Raw genomic sequence first — 20,131 nt, 5'->3', positions numbered from 1 at the left:
CTTATCCAGGTAGGCCACTTGATTTCAACATGTGGACAGGCCATGTTGTTCTAACAGTTGGAGACGGACAGGAGGGTCTATTCATAAGTTCTACCTTGTTAGAAAGCAAATAGATCCGAGTTGTCTAGACCTTAAATACAAAGATTAGCTGGCTACTAAGTAGCACATGGGCTTGTACTTGAGAGATTGTTTATGAGACCTGTGTTAATTTTCTATAATGCGTGCTACCAGAAGTTGATCATTATTAGTGAATGTGCATGGTTCTGGTTAAATTTGTGTCAAAAAATACATTTTCACAGACAGACTTGAACGCCAGATTAGTAATTATTTCAAAACAGCAGGTTAAACTATTATGGTAAATTTAATACAATTATTAGTGGGTATTATGGTTGTGGAAGGCTTATATTTAGCCTTGGTATCATTTTACAAGGCCTAAATTCATTAGGTTATTCCTGACTGGTTGAAATGCGGTGTATTGACCATTAATTGTGCAACAAAGCCTTTTTAGAGAACTGTGTTGTTGTTGTTGATATACAGTATATTGTGAATCGCCCGTAAGTTGGAAAAAATCAAGAACGTGTCTTATTTTCAGAGTAAGACATCTTCACACAGACCGTACAAATTGTCTAACAAGTTTAATGGAATCTGTTGTTTCACGAAATTGCTTATTGAACTAAACCAAGCCTGCTTACATCTCCACTTGTAAGGAAACAGGCAACACTTGTTCATTTGGCCTGAAAGCTATAGACGAAAACCAGCCCTCGACAAAAAAACAAACATCTGTGTTACTGACTGTGAAGCTCCACTTCTTATCTGGGGAAATGGCTCTTAGTCATTTCTGTAGACGGGATAAGCAGTGAGCAGAAGGGGTAGAAAAGTGTTGTCTCCCCAGGGGCTGCAGTACGTAAGACACCACAGTAAGGTTTCATTAGATAGAGAGCAAACTGCACAGGACGTTAACTATCAGATAACGCTGTGTAATAAGAAAAAGAGCTGCTGTGATTGCAGCCTGCTAGTTGGTTAATAAAGAGCCTAGGAGGAGACGTTGTCGTGATTAGGCTGGTGTGTGTGTGTGTGTGTGTGTGTGTGTGTGTGTGTGTGTGTGTGTGTGTGTGTGTGTGTGTGTGTGTGTGTGTGTGTGTGTGTGTGTGTGTGTGTGTGTGTGTGTGTGTGTGTGTGTGTGTGTGTGTGTGTGTGTGTGTGTGTGTGTGTGTGTGTGTGTGTGAGAGAGAGAGATCAAAGAGGTAGTAACAGGGGCTAGACAACAGGACACAAGGGATTCCCTGACCTGGACATTAATCAGCCTCTGCTGCTCGTTTGTATTTCAAACGTTTAGTGAAAACCATTAAAAGTTGGTCTGATAATACTCCACAGCCATGTGCAGTTAGACACCATGGTTAAGTTAATAAGGCTTGACTCTGGCAGGGACCAGACTAAATGTTCAGAGCTGCTTCTAGTGAATTTTTGGTGTGTCAGTGGACCTGCTGTACCATCCTACATGTATGCACAAATGTATGCATTGTCATTGGAGATGTGATTTCCCCCTGATTTAATCGGGATTACCTGATATTTTTACCTGAAAAAATCTGTAATACTTACATCTGTGTTTTATCCTTAAACTGAACCAGTAGCCTTTAATCACTGCTTCTTTATTGTACCAATCACGGCCCTCCTTAGGCTATATATTGGGTTATATCCACCAATCATTCACGCTGTCTTCTCTTTATCTCCTTCTCTTCCTCTATGGAGCGTCCAGGAGCAGTGGGGCCACATGGAGGAGATGGAGCTGCTGAACGACGGCTCGGGCCTGGGCTTTGGGATTGTTGGAGGCAAGGCTACTGGGGTGGTGGTGAGGACTCTGGTTCCAAACAGTGTGGCTGACAAGGTACAATACTGGACATTACATACACTCTAAACAATCAAAGCTAACAGACAAAGCAGTCTGCTAAGACTGGTACCTGGGATGTGGTCATTAGGCACTAAACAGAAGAAAACGGTCTAATCTGAACTGGTCCAATAAGACAGGGGTTTTCAAACTTTTCTTGACCAGGGACCCATGCTCCGGCAAACTGACGACCCAAGGACCCCCATCGTATGTTAGGAAAAAAATTATCACGTCTTATCAGGTGAATGATAATGGCAAGTAGAAGTAATCAACATTTTAAAATGAATAGATTTGGAACCAGAGTCTACCACAGTTCATTGGAAGAGGAAGTGTAAACTCTAACATGGTCTATTGCCTAGAAAGGTAACAGACTATCTTGGTGGCGTAGAGAAAATGTTGCTGTTGTAAATCACATTTTCTGCAAATGTATTTATTTATTTAATTATTTATAGCTGAGAGACAATTTAGCAATTTTGAAGCTCATTTCCAGCAATTATCTATAGTTTATCATGGAACTGAGACTATTTGTCAGTTTTAAAGCACATTTTCTGCAATTCTATGCATTTTGCCATGGCTAATACTGTGTTCCTCTGCTCAAACATTGTAACAATCAATGGCCATGTGCCCTGAATGCCTGATTCTGCCTGACTGTCTAGCTTTTATTTAATTCTTAGTTCGTCTCAAGATGGTATTATTAAAACATATAATATATATTTGATTGAGGTTGGGGGATTGTGGAGGCCAGATCATCTTCATTCTTCATTTTAAGATATTAAATTAAGATAATTTGACAAGACGATTAAGATATTGGCTGTGACCTTTTTCCATTGCACAACAGTTCTCCGCAGTAGGCCTACTAAACCATTACATACTCAGGGCTTCCTTCTCTCTCTTCCTCCTGATCCTTTGGTAACAGACCGGTCATCCCCTATGAATAGTAACCACCAGTTTAGCTGAATTAATGCTGAGCGTGTCCCACAAAGGGCTCAGTTACCTTGTAAGGAGATTACATCCTGGCTACACAGAGCACGCTAGGCCTGCGTCCTGCTCGAAGGACCGCTTTTCTGTTCGCAATTACAGAGATGTTCACGAAAGGTTTATTCGCAGAAGTCGCTGACACAGCCGATGCTCATTTACAAGCAGACCCTTTCTTTTCTTTTCCCACTCAACGCTTTTCTTTTGTCCTTCATTTTGTGAGCTTGGGGTGTATTCAGTTATTCAGCGAGTTAACATGGGAACATGTCATTTGATTTGTAAAAAAAAACTGTCTGTCGGTTATAACCTTTTATAAGAAAGTGTTATCCAAGAGGGATCTGGATTTAAAAAACCTTGTCCCTTGTTTCTGAAACCGCTTTGCACCACTCCTCTCTTTTTCTTTCTCTCTCTCGCTCTCTACCCCTCCCTCCTTTCCTTTTCACTCTCTCTCTCACTCTGTCTACCACACCCTCCCTCCCTCTCCTCCTCTCCTCTCCTCTCCTCTCCTCTCCTCTCCTCTCCTCTCCTCTCCTCTCCTCTCCTCTCCTCTCCTCTGCTCTCCTCTGCTCTCCTCTGCTCTCCTCTCCTCTCTCTCTCTGTGAATGTCCAAGAGAGCCCAGGCTGGGCAACAAAACCCTGCTTGTTCAAAAGGCACAGTGCAGCATTTCACACATCACTAGATCTTATGCTCCAAAAAAGCTGTCAAAATTGGGGCTTTGTTAGACCCTGGCGTTTCCCATTTCAATGTTTAATGGCCAGGGCTGGCTTCAATGCGCCCCCGTTGTCCTGTGCACAGACCCAGGGAGAGAAGTTGGGGAGATTTCCTGCACCACGGTTATGCATCAAACACTTTTCATCCCTCTTTCCACAAAGGATGCTGTTCTCCCCTCTCTTTTGACTTTTTCCTCTTTTTCCCTCGCTGAGTTTATTCTGCTTGACCTGCGAGTCGGTGAATACATTTCCTAGCTTAGTACCGCGGGGCCAGGCCCAGACCAGGGTGGGACTAGCCTGTTCAAGTGGGATGTAAAATGCGTTGGACCACATTGGCTGAAATGATCAAATGGTCCAACTAAGCGAAATGTTGAATATGAGCAGATTTTTTGGGGTAGTTCTTTCATGTACTAGCAACCAACAGTGGTGGAAAAAGTACCCAATTGTCATACCTGAGTAATTTTCTATTAAGGTATCTTTACTTTTACTCAAGTAAAAGTAAAAGTCACCCAGTAAAATACTACTTGAGTAAAAGTCTAATTACGGATAGCCAGGGGTACACTCCAACACTCAGACATCATTTACAAATGAAGCATTTGTGTTTAGTGAGTCTGCCAGATCAGAGGCAGTAGGGATGACCAGGGATGTTCTCCTGATGTGTGTGTATTGGACCATTTTCCTGTCCTGCTAAGTACTTTTGTATGCCAGAGAAAATGTAAGGAGTAAAAAGTACATTATTTTGTTTAGGAATGTAGTGAAGTAAAAGTTGTCAAAAATATAAATAGTAAAGTAAAAAAAACGACTTACGTAGTACTTTAACATATTTTTACTTAAGTACTTTACGCCACTGGCATATAATACCATTCTGTAACAATTGGTGAAATACATGTAGGTTGCTGTTATTGCTAGGCCCTGAACCTAACTATAATGCATGGTGTATTATTCATATTTCCAGTTTGTACAAATGTTAACATTGTCTTCTTTCTTTTTCTTTCCATCCACCTCTCTCCCCCCTATAGGATGGGCGCCTGCGTACAGGTGACCACATCCTGCGTATTGGTGAGACCCCCACAGGTGGCCTGACCAGCGACCAGGTGGTCAAGGTGCTGCAGGGCTGCGGGAGCCACGTGCGCATGCTCATCGCCCGTGACCCCTCGGGACAGCACGCCACCTCCCCGCCACCCCCTCCCCCGCCCGCCACCAGCCCCGTCTCTGCCTTACCCGCTGGAGTCGAACCCCAGAGCAGGGTCAGCAGGACGGTGAGTGAGACAGGAGGATGGGGAACACACACACACACACACACACACACACACACACACACACACACACACACACACACACACACACACACACACACATACACACACACACACACAAACCTAGACATGCACACACCTCCTCCTGTGACCCCTGCCCCTCGACTGCCCTACATATTGTGGTGAATATGTCCGTGACATTAGAACGTCAGTACATGTTATTATTATTTATTTTTTATTTACCGTTATTTTACCAGGTAAGTTGACTGAGAACACGTTCTCATTTGCAGCAACGACCTGGGGAATAGTTACAGGGGAGAGGAGGGGGATGAATGAGCCAATTGTAAACTGGGGATTATTAGGTGACCGTGATGGTTGAGGGCCAGATTGGGAATTTACATGTACAGCATATCTCTATGGTTTTCCAGCCCAACCTGGAGGGTTATGAGATCCATGAAGTGCCTCTGAGGAAGAAGGAGGGCCAGAGCCTGGGGATCACCATCATCGAATACAACTCCTTAACCTGCGAAGGTAGGCCGATGCCCAATACCATGTCAACTCCTGGCTCCTTAGCCTTTACCCTTAACCCAGGTCCCGAACCCAGGCCCCTAATTCTAGTCCCCTAGCCCCTTACCCTGAACCCAGGTCCCTAATCCTACCTCTCTGACCCTTAACTGCAAAATCTGCAAAATCTGGACCCCTACAAATCAGCCAGGCTAGACAATCTGGACCCTTTCTTTCTAAAATGATCTGCCGAAATTGTTGCAACCCCTATTACTAGCCTGTTCAACCTCTCTTTTGTGTCGTCTGAGATTCCCAAAGATTGGAAAGCAGCTGCAGTCATCCCCCTCTTCAAAGGGGGGGACACTCTTGACCCAAACTGCTAAAGACCTATATCTATCCTACCCTGCCTTTCTAAGGTCTTCGAAAGCCAAGTCAACAAACAGATTACCGACCATTTCGAATCCCACCATACCTTCTCCGCTATGCAATCTGGTTTCAGAGCTGGTCATGGGTGCACCTCAGTCACGCTCAAGGTCCTAAACGATATCCTAACCGCCATCGATAAGAAACAATACTGTGCAGCCGTATTCATTGACCTGGCCAAGGCTTTTCGACTCTGTCAATCACCACATCCTCATCGGCAGACTCGATAGCCTTGGTTTCTCAAATGAATGCCTCGCCTGGTTCACCAACTACTTCTCTGATAGAGTTCAGTGTGTCAAATCGGAGGGCCTGTTGTCCGGTCCTCTGGCAGTCTCTATGGGGGTGCCACAGGGTTCAATTCTTGGACCGACTCTCTTCTCTGTATACATCAATGATGTCGCTCTTGCTGCTGGTGAGTCTCTGATCCACCTCTACGCAGACGACACCATTCTGTATACTTCTGGCCCTTCTTTGGACACTGTGTTAACAACCCTCCAGACGAGCTTCAATGCCATACAACTTTCCTTCCGTGGCCTCCAATTGCTCTTAAATACAAGTAAAACTAAATGCATGCTCTTCAACCGATCGCTGCCCGCACCTGCACCTGCCCGCCCGTCCAACATCACTACTCTGGACGGTTCTGACTTAGAATTTGTGGACAACTACAAATACCTAGGTGTCTGGTTAGACTGTAAACTCTCCTTCCAGACTCACATCAAACATCTCCAATCCAAAGTTAAATCTAGAATTGGCTTCCTATTTCACAACAAAGCATCCTTCACTCATGCTGCCAAACATACCCTTGTAAAACTGACCATCCTACTGATCCTCGACTTCGGCGATGTCATTTACAAAATAGCCTCCAATACCCTACTCAATAAATTGGATGCAGTCTACCACAGTGCCATCCGTTTTGTCACCAAAGCCCCATATACTACCCACCACTGCGACCTGTACGCTCTTGTTGGCTGGCCCTCGCTTCATACTCGTCGCCAAACCCACTGGCTCCAGGTCATCTACAAGACCCTGCTAGGTAAAGTCCCCCCTTATCTCAGCTCGCTGGTCACCATAGCAGCACCCACCTGTAGCACGCGCTCCAGCAGGTATATCTCTCTGGTCACCCCCAAAATCAATTCTTCCTTTGGCCGCCTCTCCTTCCAGTTCTCTGCTGCCAATGACTGGAATGAACTACAAAAATCTCTGAAACTGGAAACACTTGTCTCCCTCACTAGCTTTAAGCACCAGCTGTCAGAGCAGCTCACAGATTACTGCACCTGTACATAGCCCATCTATAATTTAGCCCAAACAACTTTGCACATTCTTCCACTGCAAATCTACCATTCCAGAGTTTTACTTGCTATATTGTATTTACTTCGCCACCATGGCCTTTTTTTTGCCTTTACTTCCCTTATCTCACCTCATTTGCTCACATTGTATATACTTATCTTTTCTACTGTATTATTGACTGTATGTTTGTTTTACTCCATGTGTAACTCTGTGTTGTTATATGTGTCGAACTGCTTTGCTTTATCTTGGCCAGGTCGCAATTGTAAATGAGAACTTGTTCTCAACTTGCCTACCTGGTTAAATAAAGGTGAAATAAAATAAATAAATAACCCAGGCCCCTAATCCTAGTCCCCTAGCCTCTTACCCTAACCCAGGCCCCTAATCCTAGTCCCCTAGCCCCTATTAGTACTCCGATCCAGTATTGTTGACACTGTTTGAGATGTATTGTTTTGATGGTGTCTTGTCTCTCTATTCCCCTCTCCTTGGTCTCTCTCTCTGCTCTCTCATTCTTTCCTTCCGTCTGTCTCACTTTCTACACCCCACCTTCTCTCTCTCCTAGACGCGGTCGGCGTGTTTGTGAAGAACGTGGTTCCTGGGAGTGCCGCTGAGCAGAGCGGAAACATCCGGATCTATGACAGGATCATAGAGGTGAGACCATTAATCAGCTTTTAATGAGCGCAACCCTCATTAACCTCAAGGTGTGTGTGCGAGTGAGAGAGAGTGCGTGCGAGAGAGTGCGAGTGCATGCGAGAGAGTGAATATTCTAAAATAAGTGAATATTTTCTAGAAATAGGCATGGAATAATTGATGAGACAACCCATATTCAAGAATAGCTTAGGAAAATAACCCAAACTAAAAACATTTCTTTGAATTACCTTGCTTAAACCGAGTGATGCTTTGTGACATCCCTCTGGTAGTGGATCAAAACAAACCTAAAACCAACAGACAAACAAACAAACATGGGGAAACAATAGAAAAATACAGACACTGTTGAAAAACAGAAGGGGGGTAGAGCCTTCAATTAGGCATTGATCAATACAAACAAATCGTTCTGTAATTGCAAAATGTCATCGGAATACAATATCGAATTAAACAAACATTCCAAAGGATACAGAGAGAGAGAGAGAGAGAGAGAGAGAGAGAGAGAGAGAGAGAGAGAGAGAGAGAGAGAGAGAGAGAGAGAGAGAGAGAGAGAGAGAGAGAGAGAGAGAGAGAGAGAGAGAGAGAGAGAGAGAGAGAGAGAGAGAGAGAGGAGAGAGAGAGAGAGAGAGAGAGAGAGAGAGAGAGAGAGAGAGAGAGAGAGAGAGAGAGAGAGAGAGAGAGAGAGAGCGTGCGCGAGCACGAGAGAGAGTGAGAGAGAGAGAGTGCACGAGAGAGAGTGAGAGTGCACGAGTGAGGTGAGAGTGGGCGAGAGAGTGCGCGAGAGAGCAAATGCGCGAGAGAGAGTGCGAGAGAGAGACTCTGACACATTGGGTCTTCATTGTCAGGTTTCTATTGAAAATGTGTTCTCACTGTCTTACCTGCTTAAAATAGAAAAATGTCATAAACCCCCTGTCAGAGTTTACGGGGACAAGGGTGAGAAGTAATTTTGGCCTGTTTCATTGTGCCAGCTGGACGGGGTGAGCCTGCAGGGCTTCACTAACCAGGAGGTTCTGGAGGTGATGAAGCAGACAGGCCAGACGGTCCACCTCATCCTGGTCAGGAAGATAGCCTCGCCCAAACTGTCACTGGAGAGGTCCCTGGACAAAGGTAAGGACTACTAGGACTCTTTACCAGTTACCTGTGAGTGTGTATCACTAGTCCTACTACAGCAGAAATACAGCCGGTATTATGTGTTTTGCATCATATAATGCTGCATTTTGCATCACATAAGGCTTCGTTTTCGTCACGTACTGATGCGTTTTGCCTCGGGTCAGGATGCATTTGCGTCGGGTCAGGATGCGTTTGCGTCACATCAGGATGCGTTTTGCGTCACGTCAGGATGCGTTTTGCGTCACGTCAGGATGCGTTTTGCGTCACGTCAGGATGCGTTTTGCGTCACGTCAGGATGCGTTTTGCGTCACGTCAGGATGCGTTTTGCATCACATAAGGCTGTGTTTTGCGTCACGTCAGGATGCGTTTTGTGTCACGTCAGGATGCGTTTTGCGTCATGTCAGGATGCGTTTTGAGTCACGTCAGGATGCGTTTTGCGTCACGTCAGGATGCGTTTTGCGTCACGTCAGGATGCGTTTTGCGTCACGTCAGGATGCGTTTTGCGTCACATAAGGCTGTGTTTTACGTCACATAAGGCTGTGTTTTACGTCACATAAGGCTGTGTTTTGCGTCACATAAGGCTGTGTTTTGCGTCATGTCAGGATGCGTTTTGCGTTACATCAGGATGCGTTTTGCGTCACGTCAGGATGCGTTTTGCGTCACGTCAGGATGCGTTTTGCGTCACGTCAGGATGCGTTTTGCGTCACGTAATGCTGCGTTTGCATCACATAATGCTGCGTTTGCATCACATAATGCTGCGTTTTGCATCACGTAAGGCTGAGTTTTGCATCACGTAAGGCTAAGTTTTGCATCACGTAAGGCTGAGTTTTGCATCACGTAAGGCTGAGTTTTGCATCACGTAAGGATGCGTTTTGCGTCGCGTAAGGATGCGTTTTGCGTCACGTCAGGATGCTTTTTGCATCACGTCAGGATGCTTTTTGCGCCACGTCAGGATGCTTTTTGCGTCACGTCAGGATACTTTTTGCGTCACGTCAGGATGCATTTTGCGTCATGTAAGGATGCGTTTTGCGTCATACCGGCTGTATTTCTGTATTTTGAATGTTACATATATCTTGATAACTTGATGGCTGACATGCAAAACATTTTGGGACTATATCAACAATGGACTAATGAAACAAATACCAGTTTGGTGGAATTTTCCTGTAAGACCAATGGATTTATTCAGAAATGCAGACTTTCATAAAGGGTACATTGGTGGCTCGGGAAGTGCACTGTCTAGCACTCGTTCCGTGCACCGGTGTAATTAGTGAAAGGACATCCCTAAACCCTCGGGAGTGTACATGTAACTGTGACAGGATGATAAGGTGGACACGAAGACAAGGCCTTTTAAACTACCATCCTAATAGATACATACTCCACTGTCCTGCAGTCCAATGAGTTCAACCTTCCTCCTGCCATCTGCAGTCCAATGAGTTCAACCTCCCTCCTGCCATCTGCAGTCCACTGAGTTCAACCTCCCTCCTGCCATCTGCAGTCCAATGAGTTCAACCTCCCTCCTGCCATCTGCAGTCCAATGAGTTCAACTTCCCTCCTGCCATCTGCAGTCCAATGAGTTCAACCTCCCTCCTGCCATCTGCAGTCCAATGAGTTCAACCTCCCTCCCTCCATCTGCAGTCCAATGAGTTCAACCTCCCTCCCTCCATCTGCAATCCAATGAGTTCAACCTCTCTCCCTCCATCTGCAGTCCAATGAGTTCAACCTCCCTCCTTCCATCTGCAGTCCAATGAGTTCAACTTCCCTCCTGCCATCTGCAGTCCAATGAGTTCAACCTCCCTCCTGCCATCTGCAGTCCAATGAGTTCAACCTCCCTCCTTCCATTTCTAATTACCATCCAGCATCAGAGGGGAAGATTACTATGACAAATTTGTTTACTACTCTATACAGTAATTTTCAAAAAGTCTCGGGGAAAGCATCCAAAGATCTATGGACTAATTTCCTGTGACTTCTCAGAGGCTTGCTGCATTGGTCACTTCCTTGGCCATTGGTCAGTTGAGTGTGTGACAGAGGTGATTTAGAAGAGGTTGAGTCACCGTGGAACTCTTATCTCTCCTGGACTCTTTGTTTCATTACACCGGTTAGGGAGAGGGATACAACACCCTCTGAGCTAACTGGAGACTGCTAACCTTGTAAAGTGAGCGGTCTGATTTCACACGCACGCACGCACGCATGCATGCACACACGCACACACTGGTGTTATCCCTCACGTACAGTCTGCTTGACTTGTCGTACTTGGATGGCCTAGTACAGTGTCTTCAGAAAGTATTCACACCCCTGGACTTTTTACATGTTTTGCTGTGTTACAGCCTGAATTTAAAAAAATGTATTAAACATATTTTTTTGTCTACACACAATACCGCATAATGAAAACATGCTTTTATAAATTCTTGCAAATTTATTGGAAATAAAATACAGAAATCTGATTTACATAAGTATTCACACCCCGAGTCAATACATGTTAGAATCAACTTTGGCAGCGATTACAGCTGTGAGTATTTCTGGGTAAGTCTCCAAAAGCTTTGCACACTTTGATTGTACAATATCTGCACATTATTCTTCAAGCTCTGTCAAGTTGGTTGTTGATCATTTCTAGACAGCCATTTTCAAGTCTTGCCAAAGATTTTCAAGCTGATATAAGTCAAAACTGTAGCTAGGCCACTCGGGGACATTCAATGTCCTCTTGGTAAGCAACTGTATATTTGGCCTTGAGTTGTAGGTTATTGTCCTGCTGAAAGGCGAATTTGTCTCCCAGTGTCTGTACAGCAGGGATCATCAACTATACGGAACAAAAATATAAGCGCAACATGCAACAATTTCATCAATTTTACTGAGTTACAGTTCATATAATAAAATCAGTCAATTTAAATAAAGGAATTAGGCCCAAATGTATGGGAAGCGGCGCAGCCATGGGTTAGGCATAGACCCACCCACTGGGGAGCCAGGCCCAGCCAGTCAGAATAATTACACTTTGAATGTTGTATCAATACACCCAGTCACTACAAAGATACAGGCATCCTTTCTAACTCAGTTGCCGGAGAGGAAGGAAACCACTCAGGGATTTCACCATGAGGCCAATCGTGATTTTAAAACCAAGTTTAATAGCTGTGATAGAAGAAAACAATGGAGGATGGATCAACAAGATTGTAGTTACTCCACAATACTAATCTAAATGACAGACGGAAAAGAAGGAAGCCTGTACAGAATAAAAATATTCCAAAACATGCATCCTGTTTGCAATAAGGCACTAAAGTAATACTGCAAAAAAATGTGTCAAAGAAATTTACTTTTTGTCCTGAATACAAAGCATTATGTTTGGGGCAATCAAACACATCACTGAGTACCCACTCTTAAAATGTTCAAACATGGTGGTGGCTGCATCATAATAGGGGCATGCTTGTAATCAGCAAAGACTAGGGAGTTATTTTAGGATAAAAATAAACAGAATAGAGCTAAGCATAGGCAAAATCCTAGAGGAAAAACTGGTTCAGTCTGTTTTCCAACAGACACTGGGAGACAAATTCACCTTTCAGCAGGACAATAACCCAAAACACAAGGCCAAATATACACTGGAGTTGCTTACAAGATGACATTGAATGTTCCTGAATGGCCTAGTTACAGTTTTGACTTAAGAATCTATAGCAAGACTTGAAAATGGCTGTCAAGCAATGATCAACAACCAACTTGAAGAGTTTAAAACAGAATAATGTGCAAATATTGTACAATCCAGGTGTGCAAAGATCTTAGACTCACAGGTGTAATCGCTGCCAAAGGTGATTCTAAAAATCCCCAAATCTGTTTTGACTTTGTCATTATGGGCTATTGTCTATAGATGGGTGTGACAAATTCAGTCTGCAACAACAAAATGTGGAATAAGTCAAGGGGTATGAATACTTTCTGAAGGCACTGTACATGTCTCCCCTTTTCATATGTGTCTGGTGTTAGCTAGTTACTGGATGGAACAAAAGAGGGTTATGATTTTGTAATGAGATGTTCGACGATCAGGTGTCCACATACTGTTGGTCATGTAATGTATGTTTTTCTCATTTAAAGGTGATAACTAGGGAAGTACCACCTGAAGCAGAAATATACGAGTTCTGTCCCAAATGGTAGTAAGTGCCAGGCGCACCGATTTGAGTGTGTCAAGAACCGCAAAGCTGCTGAGTTTTTACACGCTCAACAGTTTCGTGTGTCTATCAAGAATGGTCCACCACCGAAAGGACATCCAGCCAACTTGACACAACTGTGGGAGGCATTGGAATCAACATGAGCCAGCGTCCCTGTGGAACACTTTCAACACCTTGTAGAGTCCATGCCCCGAGTGCAACTCAATATTAGGAAGGTGTTCCTAATGTTTTGTACACTCAGTGTATTGTGCACTTATTTTGAACAGAGCCCTATGGGCTCAAAGTAGTGCCCTAGGGAATAGGGTGCCATTTGGGACAAATACATGCTTTGTTATATGTATTAGAATCATTGAAAGTTGAAGAGGTTAGAAACTGATTCTAGTCCATTCCACTGCAGAACAACTGTTGGCTGATGTCCACATGGAGGTTTTGAGTGAGTCCATTCTTAACTGAAGCGCTGATGTGGGCTTTTTAGTTTTTACTGTAGTTCAGTGTAGTGGCACAATGAGCTGTCAATCACGTAGAACAATGCATGTCTGAACCATTGACATTCGCAGTACATTACACAACACAACACAAAATCTCTTATGGTAGTGCTACTGTGCCAGTACAGTAACTTAACACTTGAACCAGTCTGATTGTGCTTGTCCACCCTGGATCCCACGTCCACCCTGGATCCCACGTCCACCCTGGCTCCCACGTCCACCCTGGATCCCACGTCCACCCTGGCTCCCACGTCCACCCTGGCTCCCACGTCCACCCTGGCTCCCACGTCCACCCTGGCTCCCACGTCCACCCTGGCTCCCACGTCCACCCTGGCTCCCACGTCCACCCTGGCTCCCACGTCCACCCTGGCTCCCACGTCCACCCTGGCTCCCACGTCCACCCTGGATCCCACGTCCACCCTGGATCCCACGTCCACCCTGGATCCCACGTCCACCCTGGCTCCCACGTCCACCCTGGATCCCACGTCCACCCTGGATCCCACGTCCACCCTGGATCCCACGTCCACCCTGGCTCCCACGTCCACCCTGGCTCCCACGTCCACCCTGGATCCCACGTCCACCCTGGCTCCCACGTCCACCCTGGCTCCCACGTCCACCCTGGCTCCCACGTCCACCCTGGCTCCCACGTCCACCCTGGCTCCCACGTCCACCCTGGATCCCACGTCCACCCTGGATCCCACGTCCACCCTGGATCCCACGTCCACCCTGGCTCCCACGTCCACCCTGGCTCCCACGTCCACCCTGGATCCCACGTCCACCCTGGCTCCCACGTCCACCCTGGCTCCCACGTCCACCCTGGCTCCCACGTCCACCCTGGATCCCACGTCCACCCTGGATCCCACGTCCACCCTGGCTCCCACGTCCACCCTGGCTCCCACGTCCACCCTGGATCCCACGTCCACCCTGGATCCCACGTCCAGCTGTTCTCTTTCTTTCTTTCTCTCTTGTTTCTCTCTCTCCCTTCCCTCTTTTTCTTTGCTAACTGACTGAAATGTATTGTAAATATTTAGGGTGTGTGTATTATATTCATCAGGGATGCCCATTAGCTGTTGCCAAGGCAGCTACTCTTCCTACGGTACGAACACATTAAGGCACTTACGTCACTTCCAACTTTGTGGCAACAGTTTGGGGTGTGTGTGTGTGTTCGTGCGTGTCCTCCGCCTGGCCCACAGATGTTCCTTCCTTCTTGACATCCCAAAATCATGTATTAGGCTATTTTTTCAGTGAAACGTTGGAGAGGAATTGCGCAACGGTGCGGGGTTAGCCATGTTAATTAATCAGGTACAGTACTGGAGCTCATGTCATAAGCCTTTGAGTTTTTACACACTGGGCTGACAGAAAGCGAGAGACACACACACACACACCATGTAGGACTCAAACGGTTCCATGTGTGTGGGGAGTGGTTGTGGTCAGTCCAAGGGAGCTAGCTCTGAGGAGTTTCTCTTTACATCTTTACACTGGTAATGAACACGCAGCGTAAAATAATTCCTCCTTCATGTCCTGCTGCTGATTTCCCCCCAGGTTCACTGTAAAAAGTCCTACAGTACAGTTGTGGGGGAGCAGAAATCATGTCTGTCTCATTACTTCCTGGATAACAATCAGCAATATTGTTACCCTGTCAGTGTCCCAGGGTTGACTTCTCACTCAGTTAAGCTTAAAGGGAAATTCTGCCACTTTTCAACGTCATGTTCATCACCTCCAGCAACAAACCAGTGTCTACGTAGAGTATGTGAAAACAGCAGGTTTCTATAATCTGTGGTTAAAAATATAACAAGAATGGTCCTAAAAAAATGCTTCTCTGTGACAGGTAGGATTAAAAGTAAAAAATTATGATTTTCAAAACCTGCAATGATTTCTTAGCTCAAACAAGTTTTTTTTTGTGGAACTTTTGCTGATTTCTACAAAATGTAAATGTGCCATTTTCACATGTGTTGACGCTGGTATTGTGCTGGGGATGATGAAAGTGAGGTTGTAAAGTGGTGGAATTGCCCTTAACAGCGAAGTTCCATTCAACATACAATTGAACATGTTTTGTGTTGTTCCTCATGTCCCAGAGTTATTAACATGTGCATTGACGCTGTCCTTGTGTGTTACAGGTGTGGAGGACATATCTCTGTCTGAGCTGAAGGACAAATGGGAGCAGTCTCTGGGGCCACAGTACGATGTTCTGGTGAGATTCTAACTGACAGCAGGAAATGAACATATGGACAGAATACCAACACACCATAGACAAGCTCAGAGAAATCAGTCATGTCAAATCAGTAACAGTTTGATTTGATATCAAGCAAGGTTTGATCATCCCATAGGGAAGGAATTATATAATTAAGCAATAAGCCACGAGGGGTTGTGGTATATGGCCAATATACCACAGCTAACATGCTGACCAGACCGCTCGCACTCCCGCTATCACGCGCATGTTGATTTTGTCCACCCACACCAGACGCGATTAGGACACATGTTTATATATCAAAATGAACTCTGAACCAACTTTATTAATTTCCGTCAATTTAGCTAGCTAGCTTGCTGTTGCTAACTAATTTGTCCTGGGATATAAACATTGGGTTGTTATTTTACCTGAAATGCACAAGGTCCTCTACTCTACTTTCTAGTAATCTTTCTTCCTTCAGGCTTCTTCTTGGGATTTTATATGATGGTTGCAACCAATTTTAAGGTGCATTACCACCACCAACTGGACTGGAGTGTAAACCTTAGTTAATCTTTCAATCACCCACGTGATTGCTCCTAAAATACAATGAGGAGATGGGAGAGGCAGGACTTGCAGCGTGTCAAGCGTCACAAATAGAACCAAGTTCTATTTTAGCGCCTGGCTACGCAGATGCTCGTTGACGCGCGCGATCAGTGTGGGTGCAATGATTGAATAACATGTATGTGTACATTTATTTTGCAATGCTTATGCACGCGTCAGCATGTAAGGGCTGTTCTTGACGCGGATACAGCCCGTAGCCGTGGTATATTGCCCATATACCACAAACCCACAAGGTGCTATTATTGCTATTATAAATTGGTTACCAATGTAATTAGAACAGTAAAAATAAATGTTTTGTCAAACCCATGGTATACCGTCTGATATACCACGGCGTTCAGCCAATCAGCATTCAGGGCTCAAACCACCCAGTTTATAATGACCATTGTTTGTGTGTTTTCCCTCCCAGGTGGTTGAACTGGACCCTGTTATTGAAGATGATGCTGAACTACAGAATTACTCCAAGGTGACCACCAGTTACCATCAAATATTGGAGCTTAATGCTTATGCCACACAGTTCTCTTTGACAGAACCGCCCCAGTTATCACAGGGATGTTAAAGAATGGAGCCGGAGGGGGATGGCTGACGTTTTATGGGCTCTTAACCAACTGTGCTATTTTGTGTGTTTTCTCACATTGTTTGTAACTTATTTTGTACATAATGTTGCTGCTACCGTCTCTTATGACCGAGAAGAGCTTCTGGACATCAGAACAGCAATTACTCACCTCGAACTGGATGAAAATATTTTCCTTTAATGAGTCTGACGCAAAGGACATACTGTTTCTCCGAGACCAGGCCCAAATCCCCGTCATTCGCGTGAAGAACAGACGGAGGTACAGGGGTTGGAGATCGGTGTGCCTTGTGAAAATTTGTTGGTGAGTGGGTAAGAATAAACTGGATGAGGTCCGTTCGAGACTATCCTACCAGCGGGACATTAAAACTGTGATATCTTATGTTTCGCCAAGTCGTGGCTGAACTACGATACGGATAATGTACAGTTGGCTGGGTTTTCCATGCACTGGCAGGACAGAACAGCTACGTCCGGTAAGATGAGGGGTGGTGGTGTGTGTCTATTTGTCAATAACAGCTGGTGCGCGATGTCTAATATTAAGCCTCAAGGTATTGCTTGCCTGAGGTAGAGTACTTAATGATAAGCTCGGTTTGTTATTTTTGATTAAAACAAAACCATTATTCATTAAATAAGAATACCAAACTTGTTTTTGCGTGGATTCCACAAAGCGGTTAGCTTTTAACAGCTAGGACCGCTATTTCTTGTCCCGGAATCCTGCTTAACAGACAGGTTGAAGCCTGCTTGACAGAGACGATAAGCTGCTAGCCATTAAGCTAACTAAGTTGCTACCAGATGAGTTTAGCAATGGAGCCCTCTTTGTCTGAAGAAATAAATCAACGGTTTCTGCGCTGTAGGAGCTGTATCTACTACGCTTTGTTTCTGGACAAACTGGATCACTCAGAGTTCCGATGTGGCAATTGTTTGCTTGCCGAGGATTATAGACTTGAGGTGGCTTCCTTGATCACACAGGTCACCGGCTTACGTAAGAAACTGGGGAAAACGCAGAGTGGAACTTTTACATTTTCAACGCTGGTGGCTGGACGGCGTTCGCGCATGTTAGATGCAAACAACAAATATTTTGGCCGTCCTGGATCTTCCTGCACCTTCATCACTGGGTGTGCCTGTGTCTTGCCGGCCGCAGTGCCTACTACTATGATTTTGAAGTCGATATCGCCAACCTTCCGTCCCTGCTCTGGATCGAGCGGGGCGTCTCCATCTGCCGGAGGACTGCGCCAGGAGAAATGGGCTCAAGTTATCCTTCTTCTCGCCCGTCCATAAAGGGTTCTCTGAATTCTGTGAAGCAAGGGTGTGGGCGGATTTCCTTGTCATTCTTGCCAGCTGTGATTTTGGGCAGCTCCATGGTAACTAATGTGACTGTTCCTGGTGCAAAAACGATGTCCTATCCCGGAGCTCGAGTAAAGGACATGTGGGTTTTAATGACATGAAGGGTAGCCCTGAACAGTTGAAACTGGATTTTAAAGGGCCGATTGACTCTGCTAGACACTAACAAAAGACCCATCTGGCCCTGTGCCCTCTCTGAATCATGGCATTAAATGCTTAAGCAGGATTATTTCTCTTCACAACTGGCTATGTGATTATTGCAGCTCAATGGGTATAACTTTTGTTGACAATTTCAATACCTTTTGGAAACAAAACACATTTTATAAGGAGGATGGGATCCACCCAAATCATTTGGGTTCCTGGATCCTTTCACAGCATTTTAAGGCTGTGTTGAGACAATGATTTATCAATGACCCAAGCCCAGCCCAGCTAATCCCTACCATTGTGACGTGGAGTTGTCATAATGCTGACACAATCTTCCCAGTAACGCAATGAAAACAGGTAAGCATCCCTGAAGAAAAGTGCTCACAATAGCCCACTTTAACATATAGGCTTAAGAAACAAGGTTCATGAAATCAGTAATTTGCTAGCATAGGCTGCTGCTGTAAAAATGTATGTGTAATGGCTTTACACCCTCTGCAATATTGTGGATAAAGAGTTACCTGTCTAACAGAACACAGAGGATGTTCTTTAATGGAAGCCTCTCCAACATAATCCAGGTAGAATCAGTTATTCCCCAGGGCAGCTGTCTAGGCTCCTTACTTTGTTCAATCTTTACTAATGACATGCCACTGGCTTTGAGCATTATTTCAAATCAAATCAAACTTTATTTGTCACATGCGCCGAATACAGTATGTGTAGACCTTACCGTGAAATGCTTACTTGCAAGCCCTTAACCAACAGTGCAGTTCAAGAAAGAGTTAAGAAAATATTTACCAAATAAACTAAGGTAAAAATAAAAAGTAACACAATAAAATAACAGTAATGAGGCTATATACAGGGGATACTGGTACCGAGTCAATGTGCGGGGGTACAGGTTAGTCAAGGTAATTTGTACAGTTAGGTAGGGGTGAAGAGACTATGCATAGATAATAAACAGATTGATTTGGGACAAATCATTCACTAAACCCTAAACTTCACTAAACCCTAAAATCAACTAAATCTTGTAATAAATCATGTGGAAAATGAGCAAGTTGAGGTGACTAAACTGCTTGGAGTAACCCTGGATTGTAAACTGTCATGGTCAAAGCTAATTGATACAACAGTAGCTAAGATGGGGAGAAGTCTGTCCATAATAAAGCGCTGCTCTGCATTCTTAACAACACTATCAACAAGGCAGGTCCTACAGGCCCTGGTTTTGTCGCACCTGGACTACTGTTCAGTCGTGTGGTCAGGTGCCACAAAAAGGGACTTAGGAAAATTGCAATTGGCTCAGAACAAGGCAGCACGGCTGGCCCTTGGATGTACACAGAGAGCTAATATTAATAATATGCATGTCAATCTCTCCTGGCTGAAAGTGGAGGAGAGATTGACTTCATCACTACTTGTATTTATGAGAGGTATTGACATGTTGAACTCACAGAGCTGTCTGTCTAAACTACTGGCACACAGCTCGGACACCCATGCACACCCCACAAGACATGCCACAAGAGGCCTCTTCACAGTCCCCAAGTCCAGAACAGACTATGGGAGGCGCACAGTACTACATAGAGGCATGATTACATGGAACTCTATTTCACATCAGGTAACTGATGCAAGTAGTAACATTTTATTTAAAAAACATATAACAAACATTTTATGGAACAGCGGGGACTGTGAAGCAACACAAACATAGACACATGCATACACACACACACACACACGATAACATACGCACTATACACACACATACACATGGATTTAGTACTGTGGATATGTGTGGTAGTGGTGGAGTAGGGGCCTGAGGGCACACAGTGTGTTGTGAAATCTGTGAATGTATTGTAATGTTTTTATAATAGTTTTTACACTGCTGCTA

The 20,131-nt window shown here is 44.8% G+C and overlaps 1 protein-coding gene across 1 annotated transcript in view; it reads left to right on the top strand.

Moving 5' to 3' along the window:
• The window catches only part of LOC139539529 (inaD-like protein), a 269,424-nt gene that overhangs the window by 17,103 nt on the left and 232,190 nt on the right, over positions 1-20,131 (top strand). The window contains exons 7-13 of the mRNA XM_071342573.1: positions 1,757-1,885; positions 4,591-4,830; positions 5,256-5,358; positions 7,601-7,689; positions 8,652-8,790; positions 15,538-15,611; positions 16,615-16,671. Of these exons, the coding sequence (XP_071198674.1) occupies positions 1,757-1,885; positions 4,591-4,830; positions 5,256-5,358; positions 7,601-7,689; positions 8,652-8,790; positions 15,538-15,611; positions 16,615-16,671 (831 nt within the window). The remainder of the gene's footprint in view (positions 1-1,756; positions 1,886-4,590; positions 4,831-5,255; positions 5,359-7,600; positions 7,690-8,651; positions 8,791-15,537; positions 15,612-16,614; positions 16,672-20,131) is intronic.

This window comes from Salvelinus alpinus, chromosome 15 (assembly GCF_045679555.1).
Source record: "Salvelinus alpinus chromosome 15, SLU_Salpinus.1, whole genome shotgun sequence".
Taxonomy (NCBI): Eukaryota; Metazoa; Chordata; class Actinopteri; order Salmoniformes; family Salmonidae; genus Salvelinus; species Salvelinus alpinus.
This window is presented reverse-complemented; position numbering and strand designations above follow the sequence as displayed.